Raw genomic sequence first — 17,212 nt, forward strand, 5'->3', positions numbered from 1 at the left:
TTCATTACATAACACTAAATCCAGAATAGTCTTGTCCCTGGTCGGCTCTCGTACAAGTTGTTCCAAGAATGCATCCCGTAGGCACTCTACAAACTCCCTATCCTGTGGTCCAGCACCAACCTGATTCTCCCAGTTCACCTGCATGTTGAAATCCCCCATAACTACTGTGACATTACCTTTGCCACATGCCAATGTTAACTCCCTATTCAACTGGCACCCAATATCCATGCTACTGTTTGGTGGCCTGTAGACAACACTCATTTGGGTCCTTTTGCCCTTACTGTTCCTCAGTTCTATCCACACAGACTCTACTTCTCCTGACCCTATGTCCCCCCTTGCAAAGGACTGAATCTCATTCCTCACCAACAGGGCCACCCCACCCCCTCTGCCCACATTTCTGTCCCTACGATAGCACGTATACCCTTGTACATTCATTTCCCAGGTCTGATCTCCCTGCAGCCATGTCTCCATTATCCCAACAACATCATAGTTACCCATTCGCACCTGGGCTTCAAGCTCATCCGCCTTATTCCTGACACTTCGTGCATTCAGATATAGAATTTTTAACCCATTTCTCCTCTCTCTGTTTGAATCGCTGCCTATTGTGCTTAACCCAGCTCCCCGAACTCCCATCGGGCTATACGCCCCTAGAATTTTGTTGTCCTTCCTACATTTACTTATTCTTTCAACACATTTAACTCCATGTTCCGTCAGACCATCCCTCTGTACAGGAGTCTTCCTTATCACTTGTTCCGCCCCACCTTCCTCTACTACACACTTAATATTCCAGAACCGTGTAGTCCCCACCTGTCCTTTATTCTTCCTCTCGCTATCCTCTCTCACATTCTGGATCCCCGCCCCCTGCAAATTTAGTTTAAACCCCCCCCCAAGAAGCTCTAGCAAACTTCCCTGCAAGAATGTTAGTACCGCTCCAGTTCAGGTGTAAACCGTCCCTTCGGAACAGATCCCACCTTGCCTGGAACAAGGCCCAATTATCTACAAACCTGAAGCCCTCCCTCCTGCACCATCCTCTCAGCCACGTATTAATCTGTATAATCCTTCTGTTCCTTGCCTCACTCGCACGTGGCACAGGTAGCAATCCTGAGATTGTTACCCTGGAGGTCCTGCTCTTCAGCTTCGCACCTAAGTCCCTGAACTCCCTACGCAGGACCCCCTCACTCATCCTACCCACGTCATTGGTCCCTACATGGACCACAACATCTGGATTCTTGCCCTCCCTCTCAAGAATAACCTGCACCCGATCTGAGATGTCTCGGACCCCGGCACCAGGGAAGCAACATACCATCCGAGACTCCCGATCTTCCCCACAAAATCTCCTATCCGCCCCCCTGACTGTAGAATCCCCTATCACTACCGCTCTCTTCTCTTCCCTCCTCCCCTTCCTAGTTGCGGGTCCAACCTCAGTGCCAGAGACAGGACCACTGCAGCTTGTTCCTAGTAGGTCATCCCCACTAACAGTATCCAAAACGGTATACTTATTTTTGATGGGAACGGCCACAGGGGTGCTCTGCTCTCTCTGACTGCTCCCCCTGCCTCTCTTGACTGTCACCCATTTGTCTACCTCCTGTCTTTTTGGTGTGACTGCCTCCCGATAACTCTTATCTATCTCTGCCTCTGCCTCCCGAATGATCCGTAGTTCATCCAGCTCCTGCTCGAATTCCCTAACTCGGTCTGATAGGAGCTGCAGCTGGATGCACCTATTGCAGGTGTGGTCATCAGGAACAACTGTGTTGACCCTGACCTCCCACATACTGCATACGGAGCACACCACTGCTCTAACTGTCTCCCCCATTACCTGATCCTAGATTAGTCAGAATAAATGAAAAGCAGGCTTCTTGCCGAAGTCCTCTTGCACCGAAGCCCGCTGAGCCAAAGCCCAGCACTCTGCCCCTGCGCACTCCGCTGCCCGCTCCTGAAAGTGGGTCACTTTTTAAAGCTCGCGCTCGCCGCTGACGTCACCCGCGCTTGCGCAGCTTTACCTTCCTCCTCAGGTATTCCAGTTAGTGTTACACAAACAGACCATTTTGCTGAACTGATCTAAGCTGGTGTTTATATGCCACACAAACATATTCTCACGTCTTTTAACCTCTGCAGCACACACAGAACACTGGAGGAACTTAGTGGGTCAGGTAGCATCTACGGAAATGAATAAACATTATGGGCTGAGACCCTTGGAAAGGAAGGGGAAGATGCCAGAATAAGAAGATAGGGGAGTGGTTGAATGGTAGCTAGAAGATAATAGGTGAAGCCAGTTGGGTAGGAAAGGAAGGAACCTGATAGGAGAGAAGAGTTGGACCATAGGAGAAAGGAAAGGAGGAAGGTTCCCAGGGGGAGGTGGTAGGTAGGTGAGGAGAGGTAAAAGGTCAGAGTGATGTGGGGGCGGCGGGAAGTTTCACTTAACCAGACGGAGAAATTGATATTCATGTCATCAGGTTCGGCGGGTACCCAAATGGAATATAAGGTGTTGCTCCTCCACCCTGAGGGAGGCCTTGACTTGGCACAAGAGAAGGCTGTGGATCACAGCGTCAGAATGGGCGTTAAAACGTTTGATCACCAGGACATTCTGCTTGTGGCAGATGTTGCAGAGGTGCGCGATGAAGCAGTCCCTCAATTTACGCCAGGTCTCACCAATGTAGAGGAGGCAACATTGGGTGCACTAGACACAATAGACAACTCCAGCAGCTTTACAGGTGAAGCTTTGCCTCATCTGGAAGGACTGTTTAGACCCTGATGGAGGTGAGGGAGGAGGTGTATGGGTAGGTGTAGCACCTAGGCTGCCTGTAGGAATAAGTACTGGGAGGAGTAAATGGACAAGGGAATCGTGGAGGGAATTGCAGATTCCTGTTGGTCCATGGCCTCCTTTTGAGTTAATATGAGGCCTCCCTCAGGGTGGAGGAGGAACACCTCTAACCTGATGACGTGAATATTGATTTCTCCTTCCGGTAAACAAATCCCCCTCCCCCCCTTCTATTGCCCACTCTGACCTTTTACTTCTTCTCACCTGCCTATTACTTACCTCTGGGTCTCCTCCTCCTTCCCTTTCTTCTATGGTCCACTTAGCAGATCTTAGCAGATTTCTTCTCCAGCCCTTGACCTTTCTCACCCACTTGGCTTCACCTACCACCTTCCAGCCAGCCTCTTCCCCTCCCTCCACCTTTTTATTCTGGCAATTTCCCCCTTCCCTCTGAGTCCTGCAGAAGGGTCTCGGCCCAAAACGTCGACTGTTTATTAATTTCCATCAATACTGCCTGACCTGCCGAGTATTTTGTGTGTGTTGCTTTGGATTTACAGCATCTGCAGACTTCCTTGTGTTTATCTTTTAATCTCTCCCTCTTTCACTTTCATGTCTTTATCTTGTTCTTCCTTCAGTTCTATTTGCTTCATTTGCTCCCTGCCAGTTCTATATTCCCGCCTCTCTCTGGGTGAGGTTGCTCCTGACTTAATAGCATTCCTTTACAAATTCTTACCCTGTCAAATCCTCTTGAAATCTTAAAGACTTCCTGTCAGCCAATCCTCCTCTTGGAAGCTCATTCCCTGTCTTAGATTAGACTTGGGTTCCTTTAATACCAGGGAATATATACAGTATACACCCTGAAATTCATACTCTTCACATACATCCACAAAAAAGAAACTCATTGAATGAATGATAGAACATCAAAGCCCCAAAACCCCCTTCTCCCACCCTTTGCAGAAGCAGGAGCAAAAGCATCATCAGCCCTTCCCTCCCCACTCACACCCACAAAAGTACGGGCCCCCCCCCCCCCCACCATGCAAGCAACAGCAAATGCCTCCAGAGAGACTTTGATCCAGCGTCCATCATAACCCTTTCCATAGTCCAGAACTTCAGTTTCTCAGACAGTGTCTCTCTTTCCAGCGAGGGAGAGAAAGATTGCTTATGCAACAACGAGAGCAGAGGCCAACAGCTCGCTGTCCCACATCTTATGAGGAAAGGTTGAACCAGTTGGTCCTATGGTCACTGAAGCTCTGAAGAATGAAAATGAGAAGTAGCATTATTAAAATGTGAGGTTCTTGTGGAGGGGGCTGTCAGAGTGAATACTCAACATGTTTCCCTTGATAGAACATGGAACACTCCAGCACAGTACAGGCCCTTCTACTCCCAAGATCAATCTAATACTCCCCTTTCGCATAGCCCTCCATTTTGTCTTTCATCCATGTACCTATCTAAGAGTCTGAAATGTCCATAATGTATCTACCTCTACCAGTACCCATGACAGTACATTCCACTCACCTATCACTCTCTGATAGAGGGAGAACTTGTCTCTTGTATACCCCCTGTTTTTTCTCCAATCAGTTTAAAATTATGCCCCCTCTAATTAGCCATGTCAGCTCTGGGGTACACTTCAGAATATGACTGAGGCTGAATTGACATCCCTAGAGGGTCATGAATCTTTGAAATGAACCACTTGGAGACCTATCATACAATCACTGAATACACCCAAGGTTGCGGTGGCTTTTTTTTTAAACTATAGGAGAGCCAAGGATTTTGAAGAGCAGGGGAAGGAGAATGGAGCTGAGACCAGGGTCTGATCGGCTGAGATCTTATCAGAGTGCAGAGCAGACTCAAAGAGCCAGTGGGCTTCAATTGCTTCAGTTTCTTATTCTCATAGAAGAGGGACCTTCTAACTATTGTCTCTCGAGTTTCTGAATCAGGTTTATTATCGTGATATTTGTTTTGCAGCTCCTTTACAACACAAAAGGTACTGTAGGTTATATTAAGAACTCATTTGTTCGTTATGTGCCATGATGTATGACGTGGGCAATCAGGGTCTTTCCATGATTGTTCTTGGCAAACTTTTCTACCAAGTGGTTTGCCATTGCCTCCTTCTGGGCAGTGTCTTTACAAGACGGGTGACCCCAGCCATTAGCAATACTCTTCAGAGATTGCCTGGCAGCAGTGGTCACATAACCCAGACTTGTGATGCACACCAGTTGCTCATGTGATCATCCACCGCCTGCTCCCGTATCTTCACATGACCCTGACTGGGAGAGCTAAGCAGGTGCCAACCTTGCCCAAGGGTGACTAGCAGGCCAGCAGAAGGAAGGGCACCTTACACCTTCTTTGGTAGAGACATAGCCCCACCCCGACACTCAATATTAAGAAATACAAAAATAAATAAAAGAACAAAATAGTGAGTTGCCATTCAGGGATTGACAGATTATTCATAAATCTGATGCCGGAGGGGAAGAAGCTGTTCCTGAAATGTTGAATGTGGGTCCTCAGGCTCCCTGATGGTAGCAATGTGAAGAGAGCATGTCGTGGGTGGTGAGGATCCTAAATAATGGATGCAAAAGAGCGGACAAAAACAAATTCCTTTAAAGAAATAGAGTAGCTTTATTTGTCACGTGTACATCGAAAGATCAAAGCATGCACATCATTTATCTCTCTGTCTATCTGTCTATTTCTATATATCAACTATCTATCTACTTATCTATATATGTAGTTGCAGTGTGGAATAAGCCCTTTTCGCCCTTCAAGCCACAACCATCAGCAACTCCCAATTTAACCCTATCCTAATCACGGGACAATTTGCAATGACTAATTCAAGCTACCGACCGGTAGGTCTTTGGACTGTGAGAGGAAACCCAGGCTGTCACGGAGAGAACATACAAACTCCTTACAGGCAATGGCTGAAATTGAACCCTGGCCGCAGGTACTGCAAAGCTGTGTGCTTACCACTACGCTACCATGCCTTTTCCGTCAAATCAAATCATTAAGGATTGTACTAGGGGTAACCAGCAAGTGGTGCCACACTTCCGGTGCCAACTTAATACGTCCACGACTTACTCTAACCCTAACTGCAATGTATGTGTTTGGACTGTGGGAGGAAACCGGAGTAGCTGGAGGAAAGCCATGAAGTCGTGGGGAGAATATAAGATAGATAGATAGATAGATAGATACTTTATTCATCCCCATGGGGAAATTCAACTTTTTTCCAATGTCCCATACACTTGTTGTAGCAAAACTCATTACATACAATACTTAACTCAGTAAAAAAAAATATGATATGCATCTAAATCACCGTCTCAAAAAGCATTAATAGCTTTTAAAAAGTTCTTAAGTCCTGGAGGTAGAATTGTAAAGCCTAATGGCATTGGGGAGTATTGACCTCTTCATCCTGTCTGAGGAGCATTGCATTGATAGTAACCTGTCACTGAAACTGCTTCTCTGTCTCTGGATGGTGCTATGTAGAGGATGTTCAGAGTTATCCATAATTGACCGTAGCCTACTCAGCGCCCTTCGTTCAGCTACCGATGTTAAACTCTCCAGTCCTTTGCCCACGACAGAGCCCGCCTTCCTTACCAGCTTATTAAGACGTGAGGTGTCCCTCTTCTTAATGCTTCCTCCCCAACACGCCACCACAAAGAAGAGGGCGCTCTCCACAACTGACCTATAGAACATCTTCAGCATCTCACTGCAGACATTGAATGACGCCAACCTTCTTAGGAAGTACATTCGACTCTGTGCCTTCCTGCACAAGGCATCTGTGTTGGCAGTCCAGTCAAGCTTCTCGTCTAACTGTACTCCCAGATACTTGTAGGTCTTAACCTGCTCCACACGTTTTCCATTAATGATCACTGGCTCCATATGAGGCCTAGACCTCCTAAAGTCCACCACCATCTCCTTGGTCTTGGTGATATTGAGACGCAGGTAGTTTGAGTTGCACCATATCACAAAGTCCTGTATCAGTTTCCTATACTCCTCCTCCTGTCCATTCCTGACACACCCCACTATGGCCGTGTCATCAGCGAACTTCTGCACATGGCAGGACTCTGAGTCATATTGGAAGTCTGATGTGTACAGGGTGAACAGGACCGGAGAGAGTACGGTTCCCTGCGGCGCCCCTGTGCTGCTGACCACCGTGTCAGACCTACAGTCTCCCAACCGCACATACTGAGGTCTATCTGTCAAGTAGTCCACTATCCAATCCACCATGTGAGAGTCTACTCCCATCTCCGTTAATTTGTGCCTTAAGATCTTGGGCTGGATGGTGTTAAAGGCACTAGAGAAGTCAAGGAATGTAATCCTCACAGCACAACTGACCCCCTCTAGGTGAGAGAGTGATTTGTGCAGCAAATACGTGATAGCATCCTCCACTCCCACCTTCTCCTTATATGCAAACTGAAGAGGATCCTGGGCGTGCCTGGTTTGTGGCCTCAGATTCTGTATTATCAGCCGCTCCATGGTCTTCATCACATGCGACGTCAAGGCAACAGGTCTGAAGTCATTCAACTCCTTTGGTTGTGGTTTCTTCGGTACCGGGACAATATATAAAACTCCTTACAAACTGTGGTGGGAATTGAACCCTGATTAATGGCCATTGGTGCTGTAAAGCAATTGCAGTAACTGCAATGCTACTGTTTTGCATCTTCAAAGTTCAAATTCAACTTATCAAAATGGTTTGGGAGGTTTTCTTGTTTCACTCCTTGCGATAAGAGTGAAATAAAATACTGGAATGCTCCCAGACACAGTCTAAGCAAAAACATTGGCTTGTAATCAGATTTTCACAGAGCGGCGTGTTCTGAGTTGGTGTAGGTGGGGAATTTGGCCGACTTGGTTGAGATATCTGGTGCCAGGACAGATTGAGTAACGATGGTCCTGCTGTCATTGCTTGGATCTTTAATTTGACCTCTGGCAGCTCTGCCTTGGCCTGGTGAGGGTTATTTTTTCTGGATAATCTCATCTCACTTTAATTGGCAGGCTATGTGCTTTTTGCCCAGGGTTACCAGTTACTTTCGTCTGACTGACTTTTTATATGCATTGATTTTGAGCCTTTTTTTTTAAACTGGGGAAAAATAATTTTCTTTAAAAAGTAGTATACAGTATCAAATGGTGATGAGAGGGTGTACAGGAGCGAGATATATCAGCTAGTTGAGTGGTGTTATAGCAATAACCTTGCACTCAACGTCAACAAGAACAAAGAACTGATTATGGACTTTAGAAAGGGTAGAATGAGGGAACACATACCAGTCCTCATAGAGGGATCAGAAGTTGAAAGGGTGAGCTCTTTCAAGTTCTTAGGTATTGTCTAGAATCAATCAATAAGTTATAGATACCAGTAATGGAACCATTAACAAAAGGTTTTAAATTTAAAACCTTTGTTGATTGATTCTAGACAAGACTTTTTAGATAAAATAAAAAAAGCTTGGGAGGGTGACCTAAATTGTCAGATTTCTGATGATAGATGGAATAAAATTCTTAAACGGGTTAATAAATCATCTTTCTGTGCTCATCATTCTCTTCTACAATTTAAAGTGGTTCATCGAGCTTACATTTCTAAACAGAAGCTGTCCAGTTTTTTATCCGAATGTTTCTCCACTTTGTTATAAATGCAACTCTGCTGATGCCTCTTTAATTCATATGTTTTGGTTTTGCCCTAAAATTGAAAAGTTTTGGCGGGAAGTATTTCATACCTTCTCACAACTTTTTAGGGTCCAATTTGACCCAAATCCCCTTACTGCCTTGTTTGGTATTATTGCAAGTGAAGATATAACTTTAAATACTCCTAACCTACAGGTTTTAGTTTTTACCTCTCTTTTAGCAAGGAGAGCAATCTTGCTTAAATGGAAGGAGTCTACCCCTCCTACACATCTTCAATGGCTACGTGGTATTATGTCTTATTTAAATTTAGAAAAGATCCACTGCTCAGTCTTAAATTCAAAACAATCTTTTTATGATATCTGGGGACCTTTCCTAAATTACTTTTCCAATTTATAAAGTTTAACAGTGCACAGACTTCTATGTATATTTTTATCTTCTCTTAAGTGAATATGTCTTTTTTTTCTAATTATCCATTATCATCTATCAGCTTTTTTCTTTGGTAGTTGGTAGGGGTTGACTTTTTTATATAAAAAATTTCTTTTATGATGTATGACTTACCTTTAAATTTTTGATTACAGAGTGGTATACCTTTATGTGTTATGCTATAACATTTTTATCAATTTTATTACAATATATGAATGTACACAAGCTATGTTGAGATGTATCTATGTGTTGCACTCTGTAAATCTTGTTTTTTTTTCTTCTGAATAAAAATATTGTAAAAAGAAAAGTTCTTAGGTATTAATATCTCTGAGGACCTAACCTGGAACCAACATATTGATGCAGCCATGAAGAATGCAAGGCAGTGGGTATATTTCATTAGGAGTTTGAGGACCTTTGGTCTGTCACCAAAGACATTCGCAAATTTCTACAGATGTACCGTGGAGAGCATTCTAACTGGTTACGTCGTTGTCAGGTATGGGGGGAGAGCTACTGCACACGATTGAAGTAAGCTGCCAGACAGTTGTAAACTTAGTCAGCTCCATCATGGGCACTAACCTTCGTACCATCCAGGGCATCTTCAAGGAATGATGTCTCAAAATGGTAGCATCCACCATTAAGGACCCCCATCACTTAGGTCATGCTCTCTTCTCATTGTTACTGTCAGGGAGGAGCTACAGGAGGATGAAGGCACACACTCAGTGATTCAGGAACAGCTTCTTCCCCACTGCCATCCAGTATTCTGAATGGGCATTGAAACTACCTCACTACTTTTTATTTCTATTTACTGTAACTTAGATTTTTCCTCTATTATTATGTATTGCATTGTAATGCTGCAGCAAACTTGACAAATTTCATGACGTAGCTGGTGTAAATCTGATTCTGAAATGGAGCCTCATTACTACCCTAGTGCTGTTTCAAGATGGACACCACTTGTGCCTGTTTCATGTAATTATCCATAAGTAATATCATATGTAATTATCCATAAGCTACATAAGATCCATTACCATACTTCACTGCATCTGTTACTATATCTTTATTCATTTCCCAAGCATTTATTTATTTTTCAATATACAGTACAGTTCAAAGGAGGTTCACAAAAATGATTCTAGGATTGAACGGCTTGTCATATGAAGAGAGTTTGATGGCTCTGGGCCTGTACTCACTGGAATTCAGAATAATGAAGAAGGATCTCATTGAAACCTATCGAATGATGAAAGGCCTCAAAAGAGTGGATGTGGAGAGGATGTTTCCTACTATGCAGGAGTCTAAAACCAGAGGACACAGAATAGAGGGGCTTCCTTTTTGAACAGAGATGTGGATGAATTTCTTTAGCCAGAGTGGTGAATCTGTGGAATTCATTGCCATAGGCAGCTATGGAGGCCAAGTCATTATTTAAGGCAGAGGTTGATAGATTCTTGATTAGTCAGATCATGAAGGGTTACAGGGAAAAGACAGGAGATTGGGGTTGAGAGGGATCAGCCATAACGAAATGGCAGAGCAGGCTCGATGAGCCAAATGGTCTAATTCTGCTCCTATCTCTTATGGTCTTAGGCACATGTAAAAATGTTCTGTAAAGTGAAGATGCTTTCAACAATAATAAATTGAAAAGTTTAAATATCAAAAACTTTACTATTAGGAGGAATAAATGATAAACAAAATCAAATCAATATTTTGTGAGGTCACCTTTTGCCTTTAAATCTGCATCAATTCTCTTAGGTACACTGTCGTGCAATTTTATGAGAAAATTGGCTGGTCGGTTGATCCAAGCATCGGGGAGAAATTGCCACAGTTCTTCTGAAGACTTTGGCTGCCTCACTTGATTCTCACCTGTCTCTCAGACAGCTTCAATGATGTTGAGGTCAGGGTTCTGTGGAGGCCACACCATCTGAAACCATATATAAAAAAATCTAAAGTGCCGTAGTCTTTTGTACAATACTGTATAATTTATAAATTGTTGTAGCGTGAACAGAGTCACCAGAATGATGTAGCTGGTAGAAGTGGAGTCATCTTTTATTCGACAAAAGGAGACAAGAGTAGGCATCATATTGAGATCCTTTCAGAGGAAGATGCCTGTTTGACCCAATGTTACGAGACACTTTATATGATATAGATCAAAGGATAATTGTATATTTAAAATGTATTTACAATGCTTCCTTTGAATTACATATAACCTATTCACAAAGACACACGAGACAACCAAATGAATGTTAATTGCATTGTCTGTTTTTTTTAATTAACAGCCCTAGGAACCTATTGTCCAGGGCTGCATTCTAAATTTAATCTATAGTCCATGATCAGGCCTAAAGATTGGTGGCTGAAGTTAGTTGCTGAAGTTAATATTTTATAACCATATAACAGTTACAGCACAGAAACAGGCCATCTAGGCCCTTCTAGTCCGTGCCGAATGCTTACTCTCACCTAGTCCCACTGACCCGCACTCAGCCCATAACCCTCCATTCCTTTCCTGTCCACATACCTATCCAATTTTACTTTAAATGACAATACCGAACCTGCCTCTACCACTTCTACTGGAAGCTCGTTCCACACAGCTACCACTCTCTGAGTAAAGAAATTCCCCCTCACGTTGCCCCTAAACTTTTGCCTCCTAACTCTCAACTCATGTGCTCTTGTTTGAATTAAATCATCTGGGATATTTTGCTATACACTTTAAGTCCAGAATATGCTCTAAGGTATATTATAATATATGATGTATAAAGTAAATATATGTTAAAATATATTTATTTATCTTCATACTGGAGGCACGAGCTAATTTTTGGTTTGTACAATGGAAAGGTAAACCCACCTGTCGCCCTGGACTGCCCCTAATGAGGGAGGGGCTGCTCGGCAAGAGATGGTGGTGGGGGGGGGGGGTGGGGGTGGCTGCCATTGCCACTGTGGAGGACGGAAGGTGGAAGCTGCTGCAAGGCAGCCACAGTGTAAGGTGGGGCCTGGGAGCCGGCACTTTCTCATGCTTCCAGCTCTCAGTGTACTCTTGTGATCATGAGATCAGTGTGTTTCAAGCTAGCTTCTGATTTCCAGGCACCGTGACCTTGCTGTTGAGGATTACATGATTGGAACTTCACTTCCCCCGGCGCCTATCCGCGTTTGCCAGCCCTCTCGCTGGGTACTGTCTTCTCTTTTCAAATTGTAGAGTATAACTTTTCACAACTAATGTAAACATTCCACACTGACAGTACTTTCCTTCACTTTGTTACTCATGTTTCTGTAATAATAAAGATGTCAAAGGTTACAGGGAGAAGGCAGGAGAGTGGGGTTGAGAGATAATAAATCAGCCACGATGGAATGGCGGAGCAGGTGCAATGAGTTGAACATCTTAATTCCGCCCCTATATCTTACGGTCTTAAAGGTGGACCAAACCAGTAATGCGGGCACCCAGTGTGGTGAGGCAGGAAACACACATAAAATGCTGAGAGATCTCAGCAGACCAGGCAGCATCTATGAAAAAGAATACATTCGATGTTTCGGGCTGAGACCCTTCATCAGGACTGGAGAAAAGAAGATGGGGGTATGAAGGTGGCGGGGGGGAGGGTGGAAGAAACACATGGTGATAGGTGAAACCAGGAGGGGAGGAGAGGTGAAGTGAAGAGCTGGGAAGTTGATTGGTGAAAGAGATATGGGTTGGAGAAGGGTGAGTCTGATAGGAGAGGACAGAAGGACTTGGAAGAAAGGAAAGGAGGAGGAGCACTGGGGGAGGTGATGGGCAGGTAAGGAGATAAGGTGAAAGAGGGAGATGAGAATGGGGGATGGTGAAAGAGAGTGCAGCATTACCGGACATTCGAGAAATTGATGTTCATGCCATCAGGTTGGAAGCTACTCAGATGGAATATAAGGTGTTGCTCCTCCAACCTGAGTGTGGCCTCATCGTGACAGTAGAGGAGGCCATGGACTGACATGCCGGAATGTGAAGTAGAATTAAAATTGGTGGTCACTGGGAGATCCCTCTTTTTTTGGCAGACGGAGCATGGGTGCTCAGCAAAGCAGTCTCCCAATTTACTTCGGTTCTCACTGATATACAGGAGGCCACACTGGGAGTCCCTTCCTCCACTATCAACACTGCCCTCAACTGCATCTCTTCCATTTTGTGCACGTCTGCACTCACCCCATCCTCCCAGCTCCCTACCAAGAATAGTGTTTCTCTTATCCTCACCTACCACCCCAGCTGCTTCTACGCCTAGCACATAATTCTCTGTAAATCCTGCCATCTCCAATGAGATTCCATCACCAAGCACATCTTACCCCCCCCCCCCCCCCCCCCGCCACACTTCCTGCTTTCCTCAGGGATTGCTCCCTATTTGACTCTCTTGTTTATTCGTCCCTCACCACTGAAATCCCTCCTGGAGCTTATCCTTGCAAGTGGAACAAGTGCCATTCCTGAGCCCTACACCTCCTCACTCACTACCATTCAGGGCCCCAAACAGTCCTTCAAGGTGAGGTGATACTTTACCTGTGAGTCTGTTGCGGCATATACTGTACCTGGTGCTGCCGGTATACTATGAATACAATAAGAAATACAGTGTATTCCAGTTAATCGGGACAGCCGCTGATTTGGGACAATTCTTAAAGAACAAAAACTAATCAAGAAAATAGCCAGGATTCTCTTTGTTTATTTGGGATACCATGCTGCTTAACTGGGGCAGGGAACAGTTGCTGACCAGTTTCTAACTAGCATCGGTTGGGAGCACTTTATGTGGCTATTAGACACAACACTGCTTCAAGTGAACAGTGTTTAAATAGCATTGGTTGTGTGTGTTTCTGTTCAAACAACGGTGATCTTTGTCACGGATAGTTGGTGAGAAATTAAACAGTAAGACAATTCAGAATGGTTTTGCTCACTGGTTTCAAGCATTCAGGCCAGAAGCAGCTGGGTGTGAAAATGAAATGATTTCACTGCTTCAACAAGTTAGGAACTATGAAGAATTTGACGGTATTGGCAATCATCTTGAATGTTACAATGAAAATGAATTTTGGAGAATGCAGTTGTCAACAGCATTGTATGAAGGCAGTCCATTATCTGCATTAGGTATCTGCGCTGGTTTTGTTCATTTACAGTGCAAAGAACATGATGCGGATGAATTCTTCTGTTGATAACGATTGGCAACTTATACACAGTCTTGTAGTACTGCAGAGGCAAGGTAATGTCCTAATTTGTTCTGTATTTCATTTAAATACATAATTTGTTACTCAGTTAAATGGTAGTTAGTCTTTCTTATACCTTTTTAACTGTTTCCATGAAACTTTGGCTGATTGTGGCAGTTATTTAATTGGGCAAAAATGTACTGGTCCCTATGTGTCCCAGTTAACCAGAATCCACTGTACGGTGCTTAAAGAGAACTAAAAGAGTGAGGTAGTGTTCATGGACCGTTCAGATATCTGATGGTGGAGGGGGAAGTAGCTGTTTCTAAAACATTGAGCGTGGGACTCCAGGCTCCTGAACCTCCACCCTGATGGCTGTAATGAGAAGAGGTCTTCTCCTGGGTGGTGGGAATGCTGCCTTTTTGAGGAAAATCTTTTGACGATGTCTTTGATGGTAGGGCAGTCTCGTGCTCATGATGGAGATGGCTGACCTTACAGCCCTCTGCTGCTTTTTCTAATCTGGTGTAGTGGCCCCTCCCTACCCGACAGTGATGTAACCAGTTAGAAAGCTGTCCACGGTACGACAACATGCTCCTCAAGAGAATTAAGATTTTTTGTCAGAAGTGCAGGAGGGCTTTTGTACACAGCATAAACAGAAAAGTGGGATCTGTTGGACTGAATGGCCGGTTTCTGTGCTGGGAATTTGTGTTGTTTTTGGATCAGAGGTTTTCAGTGTAGGGGAACAAATCCACACTGAATTACTCAGAGAGCTGGAATATTTCATTTTACATAACCAGATGCTAATATTTTTATGCTGCGGTTTATGTTCGCTTGAGATTCTGCCCTGATTGTCACAAAGCACCAATGCCAATAACACTTTTCTCAAGATTCTCGGAAATTATATCCATGAAAAAGTCTGCAAATGCTGGAAATCCAAAGCAACATGTACAAAATGCTGGAGGAACTCAGCAGGTCAGGCAGCATCTATGGAAATGAATGAACAGTCAACGTTTCAGGCCGAGATGCTTCTTCTGGACTGAGAAGGAAGGGGAAGACTCCAGAATAAAAAGGTAGGGGAGGGGAGGGAAAGGAGGCTAGCTGGAAGTTGATAGATGAAGCCACCTGGGTGGGAAAGTTAAAGGGCTGGAGAAGAAGGAATCTGTTAGGAAAGTGGGCCATAGGGGAAAGAGAAGGAGAAGAGGACACAGGAGGAAATGACAGCCAGGTGAAAAGAGGTGTAAGGCTTTCCGATAATTTTTTTTTCCCTTTCCCCTTCCCTCTTTTTCTATGCCCCACTCGGGCCTTTCATGTTTTCTCACCTGCCTATCACCTACCCTAGGTCTCCTCCTTCCCTTTCTCCTATGGTCCACTCTCCTCTCCTATCAGATTCCTTCCTCTCCAGCCCTTGACCTTTCCCACCCACCTGGCTTCACCCATCATCTTCTAGCTATCCTCCTTCCCCTCCCCCCCAACGTTTTATTCTGCTATCTTCCCCCTTCCTGAAGAAGGGTCTTGGCCTGCAACGTCGACTATTTATTTATTTCCATAGATGCTGCCTGATCCACTGAGTTCCTCCAGCATTTTGTGTGTGTTGTTTTAAATATTGAAATGAATATTTTGAAACACATGAGGAACAGTGGGCTGAGTAGGAATGATTAGAATTAAGAGCTGCCAGAAGGCGATTATCCACCTTGTTCTAGGAAATTATGACCGTTTTAAGTATCTGACATTATTGTTTGCCTTATCAGTTCTGGATGATCTTAACAATGTGGGTTTGTGGGTTTTTGTGAGTGCCTTTGCATTGATTTTAAATCGTTCACTGATTTACAAAGTGGGCGTCCTATTACAATGCCACTTATTGAGTTGGAATTATTTATTTGAATTAAACTCCCTCCAGTCTTCTGTCCATTGCTCTCAGCAGCTTGCGTCAGTACGTAATCCTAACAAAGAAACTAACAATGTTCAACTGGTCTGTCAGAAGCTGGGATTAACAGTGGCTGAATTTGGAAAAGGCAGCGATATTAAAGAAATATTGTTTCCCCCCCCCCACCCCCCGCTCCAACAAATGGGTCATCTTCAGGTCAGCAAGCAGTAATGAGTATGTTGCATCAGAGATTAGTGCTGGATCCTCGCCTACGTACAATCTATATCAATGAATAGTCTGTGTGTAATGTTTGCTGACGTAAGCAAAGGTAGACAGAAGGGTCAGTGATGAGAAGAACACAACGGTCAAAGTTGGTTTTAGTGTCATATGCACAGGCACAATGGAAATCTTATTTGCGGCAGCATTTCAGGCTCGTACCACCTGATACAGAATGGTTCCATTTAATATCAGAGAATATATACAGTACACACCTGAAATTCTTACTCTTCACAGACATCCACAAAACAGAAGCATGAATGTCAGAAATACTTTAGAATCCCAAAGACCTCCTTCACCCCTCCCATCCACAAGCAGTAGCAAAGCATTAACCCTCCCCCCACCTCCCTCAGCAAAAGCATTAGCCCCAACCATCCGCTAAAGCAACACCAAATACCAAAGCCTCCAAAGAGACCATGATCTAGAGTCCATCAAAAACTACTGTCCATCCCAACACTTCGACATGCCACAGGCCTGCCCTCTCTCACTAAGGAGAGAAAAATAAAATTGATCATAAGTTATGCACAAGTTTCACAAGAAAGAGTGTAGTTAGAATTAGTGCTTTTTAGTGCAAAGTATCATGGTGTTGCTATTCTGTTGTGCAGGTTGGAACTAATGGTAGCTGTTCTTGAACCTAGTCATTTAGGACCATGTCCTGAAGAACGGTCTTGGCCTGAAATGTTAACTGACCTGCTGAGTCCCTCCAGCATTTTGTGTGTGTTGCCTCAAAACTTCTGTCCGTTGGCAACTGTGAGAAGATAGAGTAGCCAGGATGCAGGGATCTCTTTGAGACAACGCCTCCTGTAGACATTGCCTCCTGTAGGTACCGCTGATGGTTGGGAGGAATGTGTCTGTGATGGGCTGGTGCTGAGTCCACCCCTCTCTGCAACTTTTTTAGTTCCTACATATTTAAGTCACCATACCAGACCATGATGCATCCAATGAGGACACTTTCAACAGTAGATCTGTAGAAGTTTTCAGTGTTACACAAGCTGAACTGCCTTAACTCCCAAGAAAGTAAAATCACTCACTGTTCCATCTTCCTTGTGCTTGCATATGGCTCACATTTCTTTGGCTCTAAGGTCAACTGAAGGGGTAGGCAATCAGGACCGAGGTAAGCGAACTGGGGTGGGGGGGTGGGGGGTTGACTGTATAAATGCAAGCACTCCTAG

At 44.3% G+C, this 17,212-nt stretch overlaps 1 protein-coding gene across 2 annotated transcripts in view; it reads left to right on the forward strand.

Moving 5' to 3' along the window:
- Window positions 1-17,212, forward strand: part of LOC140729242 (TSC22 domain family protein 4-like) — a 97,863-nt gene that overhangs the window by 32,812 nt on the left and 47,839 nt on the right. Inside the window, exon 4 of one of the 2 annotated variants that reach the window (XM_073048802.1) lies at window positions 10,523-11,423. The exons of the other annotated variant lie outside the window; for it this stretch is intronic. Coding sequence (XP_072904903.1) covers window positions 10,523-10,604 — 82 coding nt within the window. The 3' untranslated portion in view covers window positions 10,605-11,423. Of the gene's footprint in view, window positions 1-10,522; window positions 11,424-17,212 lie in introns of those variants that run through there. 2 annotated transcript variants of the gene reach the window in all.

The sequence above is a fragment of the Hemitrygon akajei genome, chromosome 6 (assembly GCF_048418815.1).
Source record: "Hemitrygon akajei chromosome 6, sHemAka1.3, whole genome shotgun sequence".
Lineage (NCBI taxonomy): Eukaryota > Metazoa > Chordata > Chondrichthyes > Myliobatiformes > Dasyatidae > Hemitrygon > Hemitrygon akajei.